Source organism: Lissotriton helveticus, chromosome 7 (assembly GCF_964261635.1).
Source record: "Lissotriton helveticus chromosome 7, aLisHel1.1, whole genome shotgun sequence".
NCBI lineage: Eukaryota > Metazoa > Chordata > Amphibia > Caudata > Salamandridae > Lissotriton > Lissotriton helveticus.
Window position 1 is genome coordinate 1,089,360,061 of NC_136068.1, and position 17,412 is coordinate 1,089,377,472.

Below are 17,412 nucleotides of genomic sequence, written 5' to 3' on the forward strand. Positions count from 1 at the left end.
CCCTCTCATTACAAATGCCCTTAGTCCTTCTCACCCTCCATATGTGCTTTTCATCTAATATTGCCAACTCCATACCTTCCGTATGTCTTCTATCTCGTCTTCTTTCTGCTTCAGCAGGCCTTGGAGCCGGATATTGTTGCCTTCCACTTCCGCCAGGCGTTCCTTCAATGCACTGCAGCGTTCCTGTAACTTCCTCTCTGACCTCTCCAGCTCTTGCAGCTCTGCCTCATACTTGTCTCTGACCCTCTTTATCCTATAAAAGAGGTATGAAGGACAGAATAAAAGAACATTGTTTTGTGTGTTTGGTGAGTGACATCTCAATAGTCAGCACTCATTACTCTAATGCCTTTGTATAGAAACCACATTTTGCATAATTCTATGCCAGAATATCACCTCAGCATTACCTCAGCTGAGGTCCTTGATCTGTAACTTTAACAAGAAACGTATTTACCTTTGGTAACATTACTTCTGGTGGATACTCTGGCGACTTAGCCCAACCACTGATTCTTCACCTTTTAATTCTCCCCAGTTGTTAGAATTTATCCAGAAAATTCTACAGAGACAGGGTGCATCTCCAGCCTCCGTAACAACTCTGCTCCACCTCATTGATGTGGTCATGCAGACTGCACATAAAAGGCTACCTCTCAGTGTTGACGAACAAGGTACTTCCCTTCAGTAACACATTATGTGGTAGAGACTTTATCTAGCTGCAGATGATTTACCTTTGAATTTCCCAGGAGTCAGGCTGGAACCAGAAACTTTTACTGAGTAATACCCCTGGCACGCGCAGTCGGATGGCTCCATTCGGCCTCGTGTGACCTCGTCGGTAGCATCGGTTATGACATTGCGCTACCTATATAGGTGCTACACAGGCACGCGGACGTCAGTACTTTTTGTTTGTTCCACACCAGAAGAGCAGAGACACCAATTAACTGACATAGTTGTGTGCAAAACTAGGGCCCTGAAAAGGGGAGTAACCCTAGCCCTACAAAATTAGTCTGCAAAGCGGGGAGATATTGGTGGAGCTGTAAGGAATCTGCAGCTAGAGTTTGTACCAGATAATGTGTTACCAAAGGTAAGTAACTTGTTCATCTGATAGAGACTTCTAGCTGCAGATTCCCTACCTTTGAATTAGATACCCAAGCCATACCATCCCAGTGGTGGGTTGCGGACCAATACCTTACACTAGGAAGTCCTGCAGGATTGAATAAGCAAAATGCCCGACCGGACGATCAAGGCAGTAGTGTTTTGCAAATGTGTGCAAAGATGCCCACGTTGCTGCCTGGGAGATGTCCAGGACTGGGACAACCCGAGCCAAGGATGTAGTTGCAGCCTTTCCCCTGGTGGGATAGGCCCTTAATCCCTCAAGGGGCTGCTTCTTGGCCAGGGCACAGCAGATCTTTAGGCAGAGATTGACTCAGCGAGAGATGGTCATTTTCTGCACCGCTCACCCCTTCTTAGCTCCCATGTACCCCACAAAGAGTTGGTCAAACACCCGGAAATCTTTTGTGTGGTCAAGGTAGAACGACAACGCTCTTTTTGGGTCCAGTTGGTGGTCACACTTCTCTCCTGGGGGAGCAAAGAAGGTGAGCAGTGTGATGGATTGACCCAGATGGAATGGGGTCACAACCTTGGGGAAGAATGATGTACGGGTCCAAAGCACCACTTTGTCTGCAAAATACATCATGTAGGGAGGTGTACAAGACAACACCTGCAAACCTCTCACTGGCGGGCAGATGTAATCACCACTAAAAAGCCTGTCTTGATGGTAAGCAGCCGGAGGGGACAGTTGTGTAAAGGCTTGAAGGGAGCCCACATAGGATAAGTAAGGCTAACCCACTGACATACTCTACGTCGACGCCTGCAACCTCTGCACGACGACTCTCCAAACCGCAGCCTGCACTGTCAACTATACCGGTAAGCTGTTTTCCGACGCCAAAGGACACCCTTGCATCCGGAGCCCCTGGGCCTTGGGGAGATCAACCAATGGTGCCGAGGCTCCAGCAAACGCCAACTTACCTGTGCAGCTGTAGGTCTCCTTTGATCAGTCTCCCGGGCTGAGCCTGCAGCATTATTCTGACTTCGAGATTGCATTGGTTTGTATTAGGTGTACGACACTGGGTTGGCACTCTGCACTGGGACGCCCTTGTGCAGCTGGAGGTGTAAGTTTGGTGCTGCCTTGTGCCCCCGTGCTTACCTTAACCCCCAGAGAATGGGTTACAAAACTGTGCTACCTACCTGCTAGTAGTACCACTTCGATTGCCCCCTTTCTCCATTGGATAACATTGGCACCAGATCCTGATTTTGACCACTGCACCCAGATGCCTCTGTGCAACTGGTGATGCAGTTTTGTCACTAACTTGAACCTTACCTGGTACTGATTATTCATCCAGAAACTCAATACTGTAAATGGTTTACTTGCCTGCATACTGCTGATTGCGTTTGCACTGTTGAAAAATGCTTTGGGTCCACTTTTTACATTGAAAGTTAGTAATAATGCACAACGTATTGATATGCAACAAAGTATCTTTGGTTCTATAAAATAAATATGGTAAAGGTAATTATTTTAAGCAACCATTGGTCTTGGATTTAGTCTTTGGGTGTGTGTAATCATTTCTTGCCTCTCTGTGTACAATACAGCCCTCTGATAAGCCTAACTGCGTGCCCACGCGACCACAAAACAGAGCATTAGTATTATCTATATGAGCCTCTGTAAAGCCTCTGGGGATCCACTGGACTCTACACTATACCAAAATGAGGTATAGTGTGCATACAGAGCCAGCTTCCTACAGCATCTATCTCCAGATCTTCTTTCCTTATTTGGAATAATCCCCAAACAGCTAAACCAATGCCTGCCTTCCAAACTTTACTTGTTCTGCATTTGGGTCGGTTCTGTGCTAGCTACCAGGCCTCAACTTTATGAATTCCCACGATAAATCACACTCACATTCCAACCTCTAGCGTCTAAGCTGTTTCAGTCATGACAACCTCAAGATCCTATAGTCTCTTATTCCTACTCAGACAACCATAGTTCAACTCTTACACTATGCCAAACATCAGAACTTCAAGTGCTTTCCACATCGAAGATCATGGGTAAACGAGGGAGTCAGCAATAGAGACCTAATCTTCAGAAGAACTGGTTGAGCTTCCTCTCTAAATCATGCCACTCCCTTCCCTCTCCTCCATCATTGAGCAGATTCCTATAATCTGACATTGTGTATCCCCGGATCACTCTCCAACAGTTATGGGATTGAGCCTAGAGAGCTTTCCATTCATAGTTGAGTGATTGGGATATCACATTAATATGTAGAGAAACATCTGCTTTTATCATCAGTTGCTCTCCAGAGAGTGAATGCAATATGTAACAAATATTCAAACAAATATCTAGTTCCCCCTTCAATTGGTATCCAAGCGTTTCTCACCTGTTTTCTGCTGCCCGCTCACACTCATCCTTGGTGGTGGACATCTCTGCTTCAAGACGCTGAATAACCAGTTCAATCTCTTTGTCTCTGCCTTTCCGCACTTCCTCCTTAAGCTCCCGCTCCCGTGAAAGTAGCCATGCCTCCTGGGGACAGAGGCCTAGGATCAGAGCACCATCCTTAACTAGGTCAAAAACTGGTCATGCATCAAACATATATATGCAGTGCTTAATGTCATGCACGGACCTTAAGGTTGAGAACATTAAAAAGGTCCCGCCACTGCTCATAAAGGAAATAAATTAGCCTAATCTTTTCAGCACTGTTTTGTATGGGGAAGGCAGTTACATTTCTTATTTGTTTTGAATCCACATTCACTACAATTGTGCATTCCAATATTTGTCTGACTCTCAAAAACCTAGTCAGACTAAACAAGGGTTTTCTTGTACTGCAAATCCAGCCACAAATGTACCAAACCTCGTAGATATGCGAGGACCTCCCCATGGAGAAAGACTGCACACCTACACCATTTATATACAGTCCTGCCAGAGCCACCCAGGCTTCATTCATTTTTTATTCATTCACCGATTCCTCACATTTTTAAATAATGGGCTTTATTCAGCAGGTCAGGTCACACAAGCTGCTTCACTACAATTCTGTTGAAAACTGTCGGTAGAAGGTAAGATAATTGTGTAAGTTCTTCTAGTGGGAGTGGTTAAACATTATATTCCAATAGACAGTCGCAGAGAGAAAGAAAAACTGTTTGTCATACCTCTTTCTTCATGTAGTTCTCCTCCCAGGCCTGTTTCTCAATTTCCAATCTCTCCTTTAGGGCCTTGGTTTCAGCCTAAACCAAAACATGTGAATAAAATATTACTAGCACAATATTGGAGATAAATTGTGTTTCATTCTAGGAGGGAAGAAATAGGGTTATGATAGTCATGAAATCTGCAGAGGCTTGTTTTCTGAAGACGTGAGGGAGCAGGCTATGGTAGGAATAGGATAGTTCAGCTTCAGAGAACCCAATATATTCATTGTTTTCAGATTCAGAAGCAATTCCCTGCTGTCCCAGGAAGAGGCATGGCTGTGAAGTCAATAATATCTTTACTAGGTCCTACTGCAGTACTCAACCTAGGCTGCTATAGTCATGAGACTGATAACTCAGCTGCACGATAGGACAGCTTAGAAAGAAAAGTCTCTAAAGACCCACCTTACCGCTAGTCTGAAGCCTTGGTACAAGACCAAGCCCTCATGGAGGCACTCTCCGATTGTGTGCTCTGGAAGAGTTTGGGCAGAGTGAGACTTAAGGAACTATGCCTCTGCCCTACTGTGGCTGCACTTGGGGTGACAATATTCCCGTAGATAGCCATATTTATAGAGGAAAGGGCACAGCACTCCATGGTCATTTAGGAATTCCGCCTGCCACATTTTATGAATGTCCTACATTTCGGCTTCATTTCTCAGCCTTCTGAGTACAGCCCTCAAACACTATTTGTACACTATCTTTTAAGCTTATCCTAGGATTATATTTGACATTATTTTTTTTAAACATTTTGATACTAGCTCTGCTCGCAGAAAAGATAACATTACTAGGACTGATGAAACTTAGAGTCATGGTTAGAGTCTAGTATATAAATGCCCCTCACAGGGAAAAGAGGATGAAAGGGTCAAAGGGATTTAGTGCAGTACCTGGAAATATATTTAGAGAGCTGATGCATGAAAAAGCAGAAGCCAATGGGGATACTAGATGGTCAGGCATATGTTGTACAGCCTGTGAACTCGGGGTTGGGGCATATATTGTGTAGCCTGCCAGCACTGTGCTAGTGTGAGCTTATGTCCAGGGACAAATATGATACAGCTTATGTGCTGAAATAATGGAGCATGTGAGGTGCGCTCTAATGGCTGATGCAATGGGGCAGAGGAGGTACCATATTTAAGCTGAAGTACTAGAGAGGAGGTGCATCTTTTGAGCCAAGGTGCTTACGCTAAGTGCATCTTATGATCTGAGTTGAGGCACTGTCCACAGATTCTGTTGGGGCTGAGAAGCTACGCTGTATGAGCATCGATGCTGGAGCAGGTGATTTGCATCGCTGAGCTAAGTTGAGCTAATGTGTTAGTGATCATAGAAGAGGGAAGGGCTCAAACCTGGTGACGTCGCTCCTGCTCATCTTTGCTTTTCTCAAACTCCTCTTTCAAAGCCTTGGTGGATAAAGAGCAGTTCTCTTCCAGCTGCCGCCTAAGCTCGTCCAACTCTGCTCTTTGCCTGCAAAAGATAAAGAGAAGCAATTCTCAAAGTGCATCGCTTGAACCCCTTACTCCTCGCATCCAGTGGGTTGACATTTCGCTGTAGTCAATAAAATTAATCAATACGCAATGGAACTCCACAGCAACAAGGAGCAGAAGTTATACTGCAAAGCCTTGCATGTATACAGCCATACAAATTGTTTTGTTATACAGGTACGATTCCTATACAAGTTGTATAACCATATATTTAGGGGTTTACAGAGGTTATACGTTTATACAGGCAGGATAACCATATGCTGAATAATCAGATAAGCAGATAAGCAGCATCATCGTAAATGTGAAGTAGCAATTCATGGACTGTATTCATACACCACAAATTCTGTTCTTAAAGTAACGCATACTTCCAACCAATACTGAAATGGTGTGGCCGGAGATTGCCTTCCTAGATGGGCGAGAGCAGTGTGTCTACTTTTGTAAAGAAGAATTCTTGACTCATATCAGTTAATTCAATTGGAGTTTGGCCAATATGGTGCTCGCCCAACATATATGAATATTAACAAATTCTTTAAGCATCAAGCACCTCTACCAGTGCATGCTGCACCTTTTCCCCAAACACCATTTCACCCATCTGTCCCACTACTGACCTTCAACAAACGCTCAGACTATACACCTCAAGCATGATACACGCAGTGCCATTATTGCTTCACAACTGTAACCTATAGTCTTGACTTTCCAGTACTGAACTCTGCCGCACAGCTGACAATCTACAGAAATGCCTTCAGACTGCTTTTTGGACTATTACACTCCTGTAAAGACTAATTTCAGCATTCTATTAGCACTACCATCAAGCCATTGGGCACCACAGCTTATCACTCAATAGACTGCCAGTGCAACTGAGTCTTTACCTGCAGCACGGCCTGCGATTGCATTACGGGCGTGCCATGCCACAGCTATTTTCAAAATGTATGTATTCATTCAGATGTGCAGGCAAGCAACAATAGGTACGTTTCCAGATCAGACATATTCTCATACAAAAATAACTAAAGCTTCCAGTGTTAGCAAACAATTATATTGACCCCCCCATACTAAAATCCCAAGCGCAATAAGCTTCAGTGAATATAACCAACACCAGAGAACCAACCTCCTTAGGTAAGGTAAGGTAATGCAGAACATGCCCAAGCCCATAAAACACTCACATTACACAAGAGTAGGCTCCCCACAGTAGACAACGTATGTATCGTTCTGAGAGGACAAGTCAGCCATTAGTGGTTACCCAAAAGTCTCTAGGGGGTGCCGCACCAGGAAGAGTCTCAGCATAGTTTCCAGACCACTCCTCACAGAGTATCCTACCTTTGAGCAAGTCTTGAAATTGAAGGGCTCTATGACCCACCCATACCATTGAGACCCTACATTTGCCTGGCACTATACCCATGGCAGTCAGCTTTCGAAATTCTTTTGGGACAGATTTCACATAACCACGTAGCACAGCGTTGGGGAGGATTCGAAATTTGCGTTTTTTAATAGTCTCCACAGCTTGTGTTATTTTTCCCCAGAATACAGCAACACCAGGCCAGAGCATTGCCATATGTATAGACTCCACTCCTTGGGCGCCACATCTACGGCACCTTGTGTCACGCATAGGCACGTATCTAGCTATGGACGTTGGAGTTAAATATAGGAGATGCAAACATTTGAATAGGTTAACTTACATCTACTGTTAGGGGAGACCTCCTTGGTTTGCTGGCAACAGTATTTCCACATTGCGTCATCAATATCCAGTCCCAAATATACTGCCCATAGGTCTCGTGTGAAGGAGGTTTGTGTCTCCATCAACACCATAACTGTGTTATATAGTGTGATGGTTAGTTTAATAGGTTGAGGAGTGGAAAGTAGAAAAGGAAATCACAAGCCACTCAGCTGGCTCAGTAAGCAATGTACGGCAGCGTCTACAGGTTGCACGATATATCTTTCCATAACTAATGGTATCCATTAATGTATTGGTGGTTTCTCCCAAATATACCTAATATGACTTAAATGTGTGATCCTTAAATAGATTCCCATAAGGCGTTGATTTGTTTGATGTGAAGTTGTGTTATTACGGTGGGAACACAATCTAGCTGCAGTGGAGAATGTTTGGGATTAAAGGAGAGTTTAGAATCGGGACTGCACACATGGAGTCGAGCCAGGACATTTCACTCTATGTATCTCTTTAGAGGGTCTGGTAAAGTGTGAGTAGGGGTGTGGAGCGGAAGCGGCACCTACCTCGGCGCAACAAAGTCCGAGCGCGGGGGTCCCGTCTCCCGCGCCCGGTCACTTAACGTCCCGGACACCCAGGACACCTTCTCTTTTTCGTCCCCTGCAGGTACCGACACTGGAGCACGAAGGACCGGAAACCCTCGCCAGGAACACCGGAAGTGACGGTGGGTCGACCCCTAGCGACCCGGAAGCGATCGACCTCGACCCCGGAAGTGGACGGCCAGACCAGAACCCGGAAGGTAGAAAAAGCCCCGAGGACGAAGGAGAGGCGTTCGGAGCAACCGACTCGTGGCAGGAGGCAGCGGACAGCGACGGACCCCAGAGAGAGAGAGGAGCAGCACTGCGAGACCGAAGCGAGGACGAGGAAGAGGACGTCTGGACGGAGGACTGGTGGCGTCCTCAGGAGGAAGCTGGAGAGCGGCCGCAACTCGGACGAGAGTTGCGGCGGGGCACGTGAGTACCCGTTACCCTTTCTCCGTGTCCCCTCCTGTATATAGTCATAAATGTAAATACCCTTGTATATATTCCGTAGACTGCACGAGCACAGGGATATTTAGGGATTTCTCACGCGCACTGTACAAAGACCGAGCACTGTCTTGCACCATCCCGCCTTCATCCCTCCCGCCTCTTTCTTGCCTGTTCCATTCCCCCCTACCGTCCCCTCCTCCCTGGCCTTTCTCAGTACCTTTTCACTCCCCGGTGTAGGTGGTGGGGTGTACTGCTGGAGTACTCAGATTAAAGCCCTACGCTTCTCTCCTTTCTTTCAAGCCTCCAAGGAGCCCCAGTACCGCACCGAGGAGACTACTGGCGGAACAAGGAGAAGCAGATCCTGATCCCCAACATCCTCGCCGAGCCTGGTCCACCGCCGTTTCTATCAGCCCACCACCCCTTGGATTCTACACTGCATCCCTCCCTCATTGTGACTTTGTCCTTCTGCTGCAATAAAACACTTGTCATAGCTCACTATATCCGGCCTCCCCGCCTGTTATTCCGGTCCGCCCGCCACCCAGCTCCACAAGTGGTGTCAGAAGTGGGATATCCCGGAGGCATGGAGGCCGCTGTCAAGCAACTGGCACAAAGCCAGGAAGAATTGGGAAAAATGATGGAGAGGTTCCTCAAGACGGCAGAAGATGATCGGGGCCAATTACATGACGTGCTGAAGGGACAGGGAAGCGCACAGGACCAAGCCCTCGAGAAGCTCACTACAGTCATGGGGCTTCAAAGACCAGCCACCTCCCTACCCTCAGTCGTTCTACAGAAGTACGTACCCGGAGAGGACCCCGACTACTTCTTCACGAACTTTGAGCGCCTAGCCCATGCGGCGGCCTGGCCCGCTGATCGGTGGGGCCACTACCTGGGTCCCCTGTTGACGGGTGAGCTGCAAGCTGCCTACCAGCAAGCCAACATCCAGGGACAAACCCCCTATGCCGACATCAAGACCTGCATCCTGGAACGGCTAGGAATAGATGACGAGACCTATAGGGTGAGGCTGCGTCAAGCCAGGGAAGGGCCCCAAGAAACGCCTAGGGCCTTGTCCTTCCGTATACAGGATCTGGCCAACCGGTGGTTGAAACCTGCTACGGCCACCAAGGAGGACATTCTGGCCAAAATATATTTGGAACAGTATTTGGCTTCCCTGCATCCTGCCACCCAAAAGTGGGTGCGCCAGCATGCTCGCCTAACGCTCGACAGCGCTGTAGAAATTGCCAGCGCCTACAGCCGAGCACAGGAAACCCAGTGACCAAAGGAGGAACACCCTTCCCGCATAACTCCAGGAAGCCATCCCCGGGTCCCTCGACCCCCTCAGGTGGTCAGGAAACCTGACCCCGCTCCCCTGATGCCATACCCTATCCTGCCTCGACCCCACCCACCGGGCCCTCAATGTTACCACTGTGGTGGGTTCGGGCATATTGCTCGCGTCTGCCCCCAAAAGGAGGAACCCATGGACATAGGGTTGGCAAGAAACTATGCCTGTCTCACCGCGGACACCACCCCTCCTCCTTTTCGGTGCCCGGTGCGGATAGACGGACACGGAATGATGGCCCTGGCCGACACGGGATGCCGACAAAGCGTTCTAAGACCCCAGGAGTTGCCCCATCCTGTCGGGCCAATGACAGGCAACGTGGCTATCACGTGTGTGCATGGCGACACTAAGAACTATCCAACCACCCAGGTCCATGTGCAACACCCCACCGACGCGGGCAGTCTGCTAACGGTGGGCCTGATCCCCAATCTCCCTGAGCAAGCGATATTGGGCAGCGATTATAGCGGTCTTCCTCGTCTGCTCCAAGACACCACCGATTCCCTGAGGAAATGGTGGGCCGAGGCCCCTTTCTCCCATGAACTTTCTCCTGTGAATCCGGTGACCAGACCTACCAAGACCCGAAGACAGAAGAAAAAAGAAAAGAGAGAGTTCGCGATGGCCTTTCCTGCTCAAATAGACGTCAATCCCTGGGAAACCGACCGGGAATTCCGCGCCACACAACAGGAAGACCCGGTGTTGCAGGAAGCCTGGGCCCATGCTCTGGACGCTGAGGACCCGCTACATGTAGGTCCTTATTTCTTCCGAAAAAACGGGCTCCTCTACAGGAAAGGGGGACCCCAACAACCAACCCAGCTGGTTATCCCCGGGTTATTCCGCGATAAAGTGCTGTTCCTGGCCCATAGCCACTTGCTGGGAGGTCATTTCAGCGATGAGAAAACCGGACGCACGATCCTTGATAAGTTTTATTGGCCCGGGGTTCACGGACAGATCAAACAGTATTGCCGGGAATGTCCAGTATGCCAACGAAACAGCCGCTACCGTCCCCCCAGGGTTCCTTTGCAGCCTCTCCCCCTTATTGATGTCCCTTTCACAAGAGTAGGCATGGACATTATCGTACCATTGTTGCCCTCCCGAACCGGTTGTCGGTATGCTCTTGTGTTGGTAGATTATGCCACCCGCTTCCCTGAAGCGATACCCCTACGCCATCCCACAACACAAACCATATCCAAGGCCCTCATATCCATCTTCTCGAGGGTGGGTTTCCCCCGCGAGATACTCACCGATCAGGGGACACCCTTCGTATCCTCCCTTATGCGCCAGGTCTGCTCCCACCTAGGCATCAAGCAGATAAGGACCTCGGCCTACCACCCCCAGACCGATGGGTTGGTAGAGCGCTACAACGCCACCCTCAAAACGACGTTGAAGAAACTCCTAGGCCTCGAAAGCAAAAGGTGGGAGGAGATGCTTCCCCTGGCGCTGTTTGCCATCAGGTGCAAGCCGCAAAGCAGTACTAGTTACTCTCCTTATGAATTGTTGTATGGCCGAGCCCCACGGACGCTCTTGGATATGGCTAGGGAAGCATGGGAAGCCGAACCCGACAGAACTCGACCCCTTCCTGAATACGTGGACAATCTAAAGACCCACCTTGAACAGATAAGGGTCATCGTGAGGCAGAACCTGGTGGCCGCCCAAAACACCCAGAAACACCAATATGATAAGGGAACCAAGGCCCGGAAATTCAACCCGGGGGATCTAGTGTTGTTGTTGCTTCCTTCTTCCGACCATAAGCTGCTAGGGCAGTGGCAAGGCCCCTTCCCGGTGCTAAGAGCCGTGACCCCTGTAACATATGAAATAGAAACCGAACCCACCAGAGGAATAACCCAAATCTATCACGTGAACCTCCTAAAGAAGTGGGAGGGACCCCGTCCAGTACTGTCTAGCGCAACACCCCCTCCCTTCGAAATATGCATAGATCCTGACCTTCCCGAACAGAACAAACGGGACCTCAGACGGGCCTTGTTCTCCGTACAACCCGTATTTTCCTCCCTACCCGGACACTCCACGGTAGTGGAACATGCCATCCACACACAACCAGGAAAGATAGTAAGACAAAGGCCTTACCGCATTCCCGAAGCACGTAGAGCCATCATTCAAGAGGAAACGAACCAAATGCTGAAAATGGGCATCATAGAACCCTCCAATAGCAGCTGGAACTCCCCGATTGTTCTAGTCCCCAAGCCAGACGGATCCACAAGATTCTGTATAGACTTTAGGGAAGTGAACAAGATATCGGCCTTCGACACCTACCCCCTACCCCGCGTAGATGAAATGGTGGAACGAATAGGCAAGGCCAAGTATATAAGTACCCTGGATCTTTGCAAGGGGTACTGGCAGATCCCCCTCAAAGCAGCCGACAAACCCAAGACCGCCTTCTCCACGCCTGAGGGCTTATTTCAGTTTAAAGTGATGCCCTTCGGACTTCACGGAGCCCCGGCTACTTTTCAAAGGGCCATGAACCTGGTGCTACAACCACATACCAAGTACGCCGGGGCCTACCTTGACGATATCGTTATTTATAGCGATAATTGGGAACAGCATCTACGCCACCTAAGAGCCGTTGTCACCTCACTAGGGAACAATGGTTTTACCATCAACCCCTCCAAGACCACCTTAGCGGCCCAGAGTGTGAAATACCTGGGCTACCTGTTAGGGGAAGGGCTCATCCGGCCTCAGGACAATAAGATCAAGGCCATCCAGGCCATCCCTTTTCCCCGAACCCGGAAGGAACTCCGAGCCTTTCTTGGATTATTGGGGTACTATAGGAGGTTTATCCCATGTTTCTCCCAAACAGCGGCCCCTTTAACCGACCTGTTAAAGAAAACCACGAACACAGAAGGACTACTCCAACATCCCCAAACCCTGGTGGTCCACGCCTTTGAGCGTCTGAAACAATCCCTGGTAACCGAACCAGTGTTAGTCAGTCCAGACTATACACGAACATTCATACTGCAAACAGACGCCTCTGATCAGGGCTTAGGGGCGGTACTCTCACAGAGGGATAACACAGGGGTCGAACGGCCTATCCTCTACCTCAGCAGGAAACTGTTTCCCCGGGAAGTAAACTACGCTGTGGTAGAGAAAGAGGCCCTAGCCATCAAATGGGCAGTGGAAAGCCTTCGGTACTATTTGGAGGGGCGGGAATTCGAACTCTACACAGATCATGCCCCTCTGGAGTGGATGGCCCGCAATAGGGGCCACAATGACCGAGTACTCCGGTGGTTCCTCTCCCTACAGCCCTTTCGGTTCAAAACATTACACAGGAAAGGACTGCAACAGGGCAACGCTGATTATCTGTCCCGATACCCACCTCCCAGTTCCCCTACAAGAAAGACAGCTAGGGAAAGGGGATGTGGAGCGGAAGCGGCACCTACCTCGGCGCAACAAAGTCCGAGCGCGGGGGTCCCGTCTCCCGCGCCCGGTCACTTAACGTCCCGGACACCCAGGACACCTTCTCTTTTTCGTCCCCTGCAGGTACCGACACTGGAGCACGAAGGACCGGAAACCCTCGCCAGGAACACCGGAAGTGACGGTGGGTCGACCCCTAGCGACCCGGAAGCGATCGACCTCGACCCCGGAAGTGGACGGCCAGACCAGAACCCGGAAGGTAGAAAAAGCCCCGAGGACGAAGGAGAGGCGTTCGGAGCAACCGACTCGTGGCAGGAGGCAGCGGACAGCGACGGACCCCAGAGAGAGAGAGGAGCAGCACTGCGAGACCGAAGCGAGGACGAGGAAGAGGACGTCTGGACGGAGGACTGGTGGCGTCCTCAGGAGGAAGCTGGAGAGCGGCCGCAACTCGGACGAGAGTTGCGGCGGGGCACGTGAGTACCCGTTACCCTTTCTCCGTGTCCCCTCCTGTATATAGTCATAAATGTAAATACCCTTGTATATATTCCGTAGACTGCACGAGCACAGGGATATTTAGGGATTTCTCACGCGCACTGTACAAAGACCGAGCACTGTCCTGCACCATCCCGCCTTCATCCCTCCCGCCTCTTTCTTGCCTGTTCCATTCCCCCCCTACTGTCCCCTCCTCACTGGCCTTTCTCAGTACCTTTTCACTCCCCGGTGTAGGTGGTGGGGTGTACTGCTGGAGTACTCAGATTAAAGCCCTACGCTTCTCTCCTTTCTTTCAAGCCTCCAAGGAGCCCCAGTACCGCACCGAGGAGACTACTGGCGGAACAAGGAGAAGCAGATCCTGATCCCCAACATCCTCGCCGAGCCTGGTCCACCGCCGTTTCTATCAGCCCACCACCCCTTGGATTCTACACTGCATCCCTCCCTCATTGTGACTTTGTCCTTCTGCTGCAATAAAACACTTGTCATAGCTCACTATATCCGGCCTCCCCGCCTGTTATTCCGGTCCGCCCGCCACCCAGCTCCACAAGGGGGCATTCTGTATTGGGAAAACCAAGCCCTTCTCAAGGGCAACATGTGACACTTGCCTACTAGCGTACATCCAATGATGGATAGATTGCGCCTGTGAAGTAGTACACTAGGAAATGCTGTTTTGCAAAAGCCCCTGTCATATGGGAGTTGGAGTTTGTTCCACATAATCCGAGGATGTTTTCCTGCCGTTGCCAATTTTTATCGTAAGAGTGTTGAGTTTAATAAAAAGATGTCTTTCGTAACAGGATGTGGATATTTTGAAACATATATAATGGTTGCGGAATTATCACCATGTTCATCAGTGCTATTCCGCCTGCTAATAACAGCTGGAGTTTAATCCATCTATCCACCCGTGAACTAAGGATCTCCATATATTTCCCATACTTTTCTTGTAAGATGGTCTCTGTAGAAGTATGGCCGCAAAGCACACTACCCTTCTCCAGCTTGTGGTCTTCCGGCCAGAAAGCAAACTTCTTTCTGCAAATGTCCGTTTATACAGTGGCATAGAAAGCGTATGTGCAGTCTGAAGGAGGTATTAGCGTATCTAAGCAAATGGCTATTTAGGATAGTTGCTTCAGTTATCAGAGCTTCTTTAGTTCACCACCTTCTTCTTTCACTGCCCGCCACGTCCCCCCCATGATACAGCTAAATTCATCCATTTTAATCTAGACATAGTGCACTTTCTGTTTGTAATATTTTCACAAGGGATCACAGAAGGCAATCAGTTACAATTGCATATACATTTAAGAGTCTCCAGCGACCTCTAAAGCTACATAGATAACTTTTCTGTGCAGTATTGGAAAAGGAATATAAACTGACTCCAATATATTAAGTGTAACATAGTTATCTTAGTACAAAAACACATGCATTCCATCTGTATGTCAAAGATATCAGAGTAACAAACACATTAAGCCACAGATAATATACACGGATTAGGAAGAACAGCACATATAAAAAAGACTGGCCATCAAACATAGAGCACATTGTTGTGAAATTGGGTGTTCGCAAGCTAATTAGCAACATGTGAAAGCAGGTGCAAGCTCGTGATTTTGAGAACACCTAATTTCACAGTGTTATGTACCATATTTGATGGCCTGTGTTTTTATTTGTGCTATTTTTCTAAACCAGTTTATAAATTGTATACTAGGGACTGAGTAGGATTCAGTCAAAAATACTGCAAAGGTTGGCCCTTCAAATTTTGAAGTTCTGGTATTGCCAATTCTTAGTGGCCAAGAGTTACAGATTATGCACCCCACAATTTAAGTGAACAACCTCCCAATTTAATCAGAATCCAATTCAAAATCGGGGTCCCTTCTACTGCGAAGCATACTGTTCAAACTGTTCAGCTGTATCTAATTAGTCATATAAGCAGGTGCTTTCTTTTATATGGATTTTCAAAGAGGCGATATCACCCTGATTTTTATCTGCGCATATACTTGGGGCATGCACTTCAGACTCTGTTAATGTCCAGTAGAACAAACATGGCTCTATTTTGCATTCCTTGTAATTATAGCACCAATTGCCAACACATTTTTAAGCAAACAGCCATGAAGCACTGCACTCTGGGTTTTACAACAGCTTGTGTGATAGACTTACATTTATGAAGAGTAGAATTGCCTCCACCTTTTCATGTCATATACAAAAGGGTAGTGAGATGCTTTTTTACCACCATGATGGTAAAATGAAAAACTAAATTGAAATAAAAAATTATACCCAATTACTGATGTGAATTTTGCTTGGAATGGTTGTTAACTCACGAGAAATGACCGGTTATGTGGAAGAGGATATATCATTTTGCGGCCTCCTTGAAGATCTCCAATTTAGCACTACTCCATGATAGACCATTTTCTTTCAATAATACTTCGACTGCCAAGTGGCAGGCAGCTACCTGAGCAGATCCAAAACAATCATTGTAGCAATACCATGCTCTTTGGTAACAAAGGTGAGGGACGTAATTAAAGAAAAGGAGTTAGTAGAACAGAGCCCTGTGGCCTCCTTCGATCACTAGGGTAAGAAGATATAAATCAACACACAGAACCTGATGGCCTTTCTAGTGATTATGGATCAAATCCACTGTAATGTTCACCCCATGAAACTAACCATTAGATTAAATGATTAAAGTGAAGCTTGTGGTCTGTGTTATCAAATAGTTTCAACTTAATCAAATATGACTGATTACCACAGTCTTTCAGATCAAGCATTTCCTCATATAAATTATTGTGGTTTCCATATTTGTCTGTGGTGTGCGCCCAATTAAAATTGGAAAAAAAAGAATTATTTTTTCAATATTCTAGTAACTAAGCAAATATTCTCCTCTATCACTTCAGCTACCATACATAGTGTTACAAGTGGCCTTAAATTGTCTGGAATTGAGGACCACTGTTTTGTGTGAGTAGCAAATATTATTTAAAACAATTTAAGGCAACTGCCGGTTATTAAAAATACATTAACTAAGCAGATGTGTTCTGCTAGGAGACTTATAGATTTTTAACTGATATCATTGGTTAGACATTTCTTGTTGACTTTGAAGCCTGCACTTTGGTAATTCCACTATAATGTATTAGCTGATCCAAAGAGGAAATTGGGAGAAATCAATGATAGTAGTCGAGTGAGCATGGAGCTTTCAGGATACCAATGTACTTAAGTGCATGTCTGAAATGTTCTAATGAAAAAAAAACTCCCTTATGTACTGTACGTCTGTAACATATTTTTATACTGGTAGGCAAGTTCTTTATTTATTTTTGTAACTTTTTTTTATTGAAACACAAACAAACAGGTGGACATGGTAGTCAGTGAACAGACATCCAACATGGTTTCCTTTCGAGCAAATCCCAACCCATCACATAAGGCATACATGAAGAATAATAGTCAGTTGTTTCAAAACATTACATGGCATGACATTGGAATAATATGAAGTTACAGTCAATGAGTGGATGAAGACATGCTTTGATTCATGTGCAAACAGATACATTGTTAACTATATTTGTCTCCATCTTCGTCACTTGGTACACGCTCAGGAGCCAGGAAACGATCAAACAACCCCACCCACACTTCGATATCCTCCTGTAACTTCTCATCAGTTCTACTACTCTTCGTATGAATCTCCTCTGCCAGAGACCACTCACCCCATTGCCAGTGGGGTTGCAATGGTGCCTTCTTCCCCATCCACGCAATAGTTACTAGTCATCTAGCTAATACCACGGCCAGTTGCAGGCATTTGTAGGACATCTTTCTACCCTTGGGTCTCGTCATATTACCCATCATGCAAAAATGAAGCATGAGAGT

At 47.4% G+C, this 17,412-nt stretch overlaps 1 protein-coding gene across 2 annotated transcripts in view; it reads right to left on the minus strand.

The window, feature by feature from the left end:
• The window catches only part of CEP131 (centrosomal protein 131), a 441,974-nt gene that overhangs the window by 40,138 nt on the left and 384,424 nt on the right, over positions 1-17,412 (minus strand). For both annotated transcript variants that reach the window (XM_078654173.1, XM_078654174.1), the window contains 4 exons: positions 5,562-5,679; positions 4,189-4,263; positions 3,423-3,565; positions 76-253 (listed from right to left, as the gene is read on the minus strand). In XM_078654173.1, coding sequence (XP_078510299.1) covers positions 76-253; positions 3,423-3,565; positions 4,189-4,263; positions 5,562-5,679 — 514 coding nt within the window. The remainder of the gene's footprint in view (positions 1-75; positions 254-3,422; positions 3,566-4,188; positions 4,264-5,561; positions 5,680-17,412) is intronic.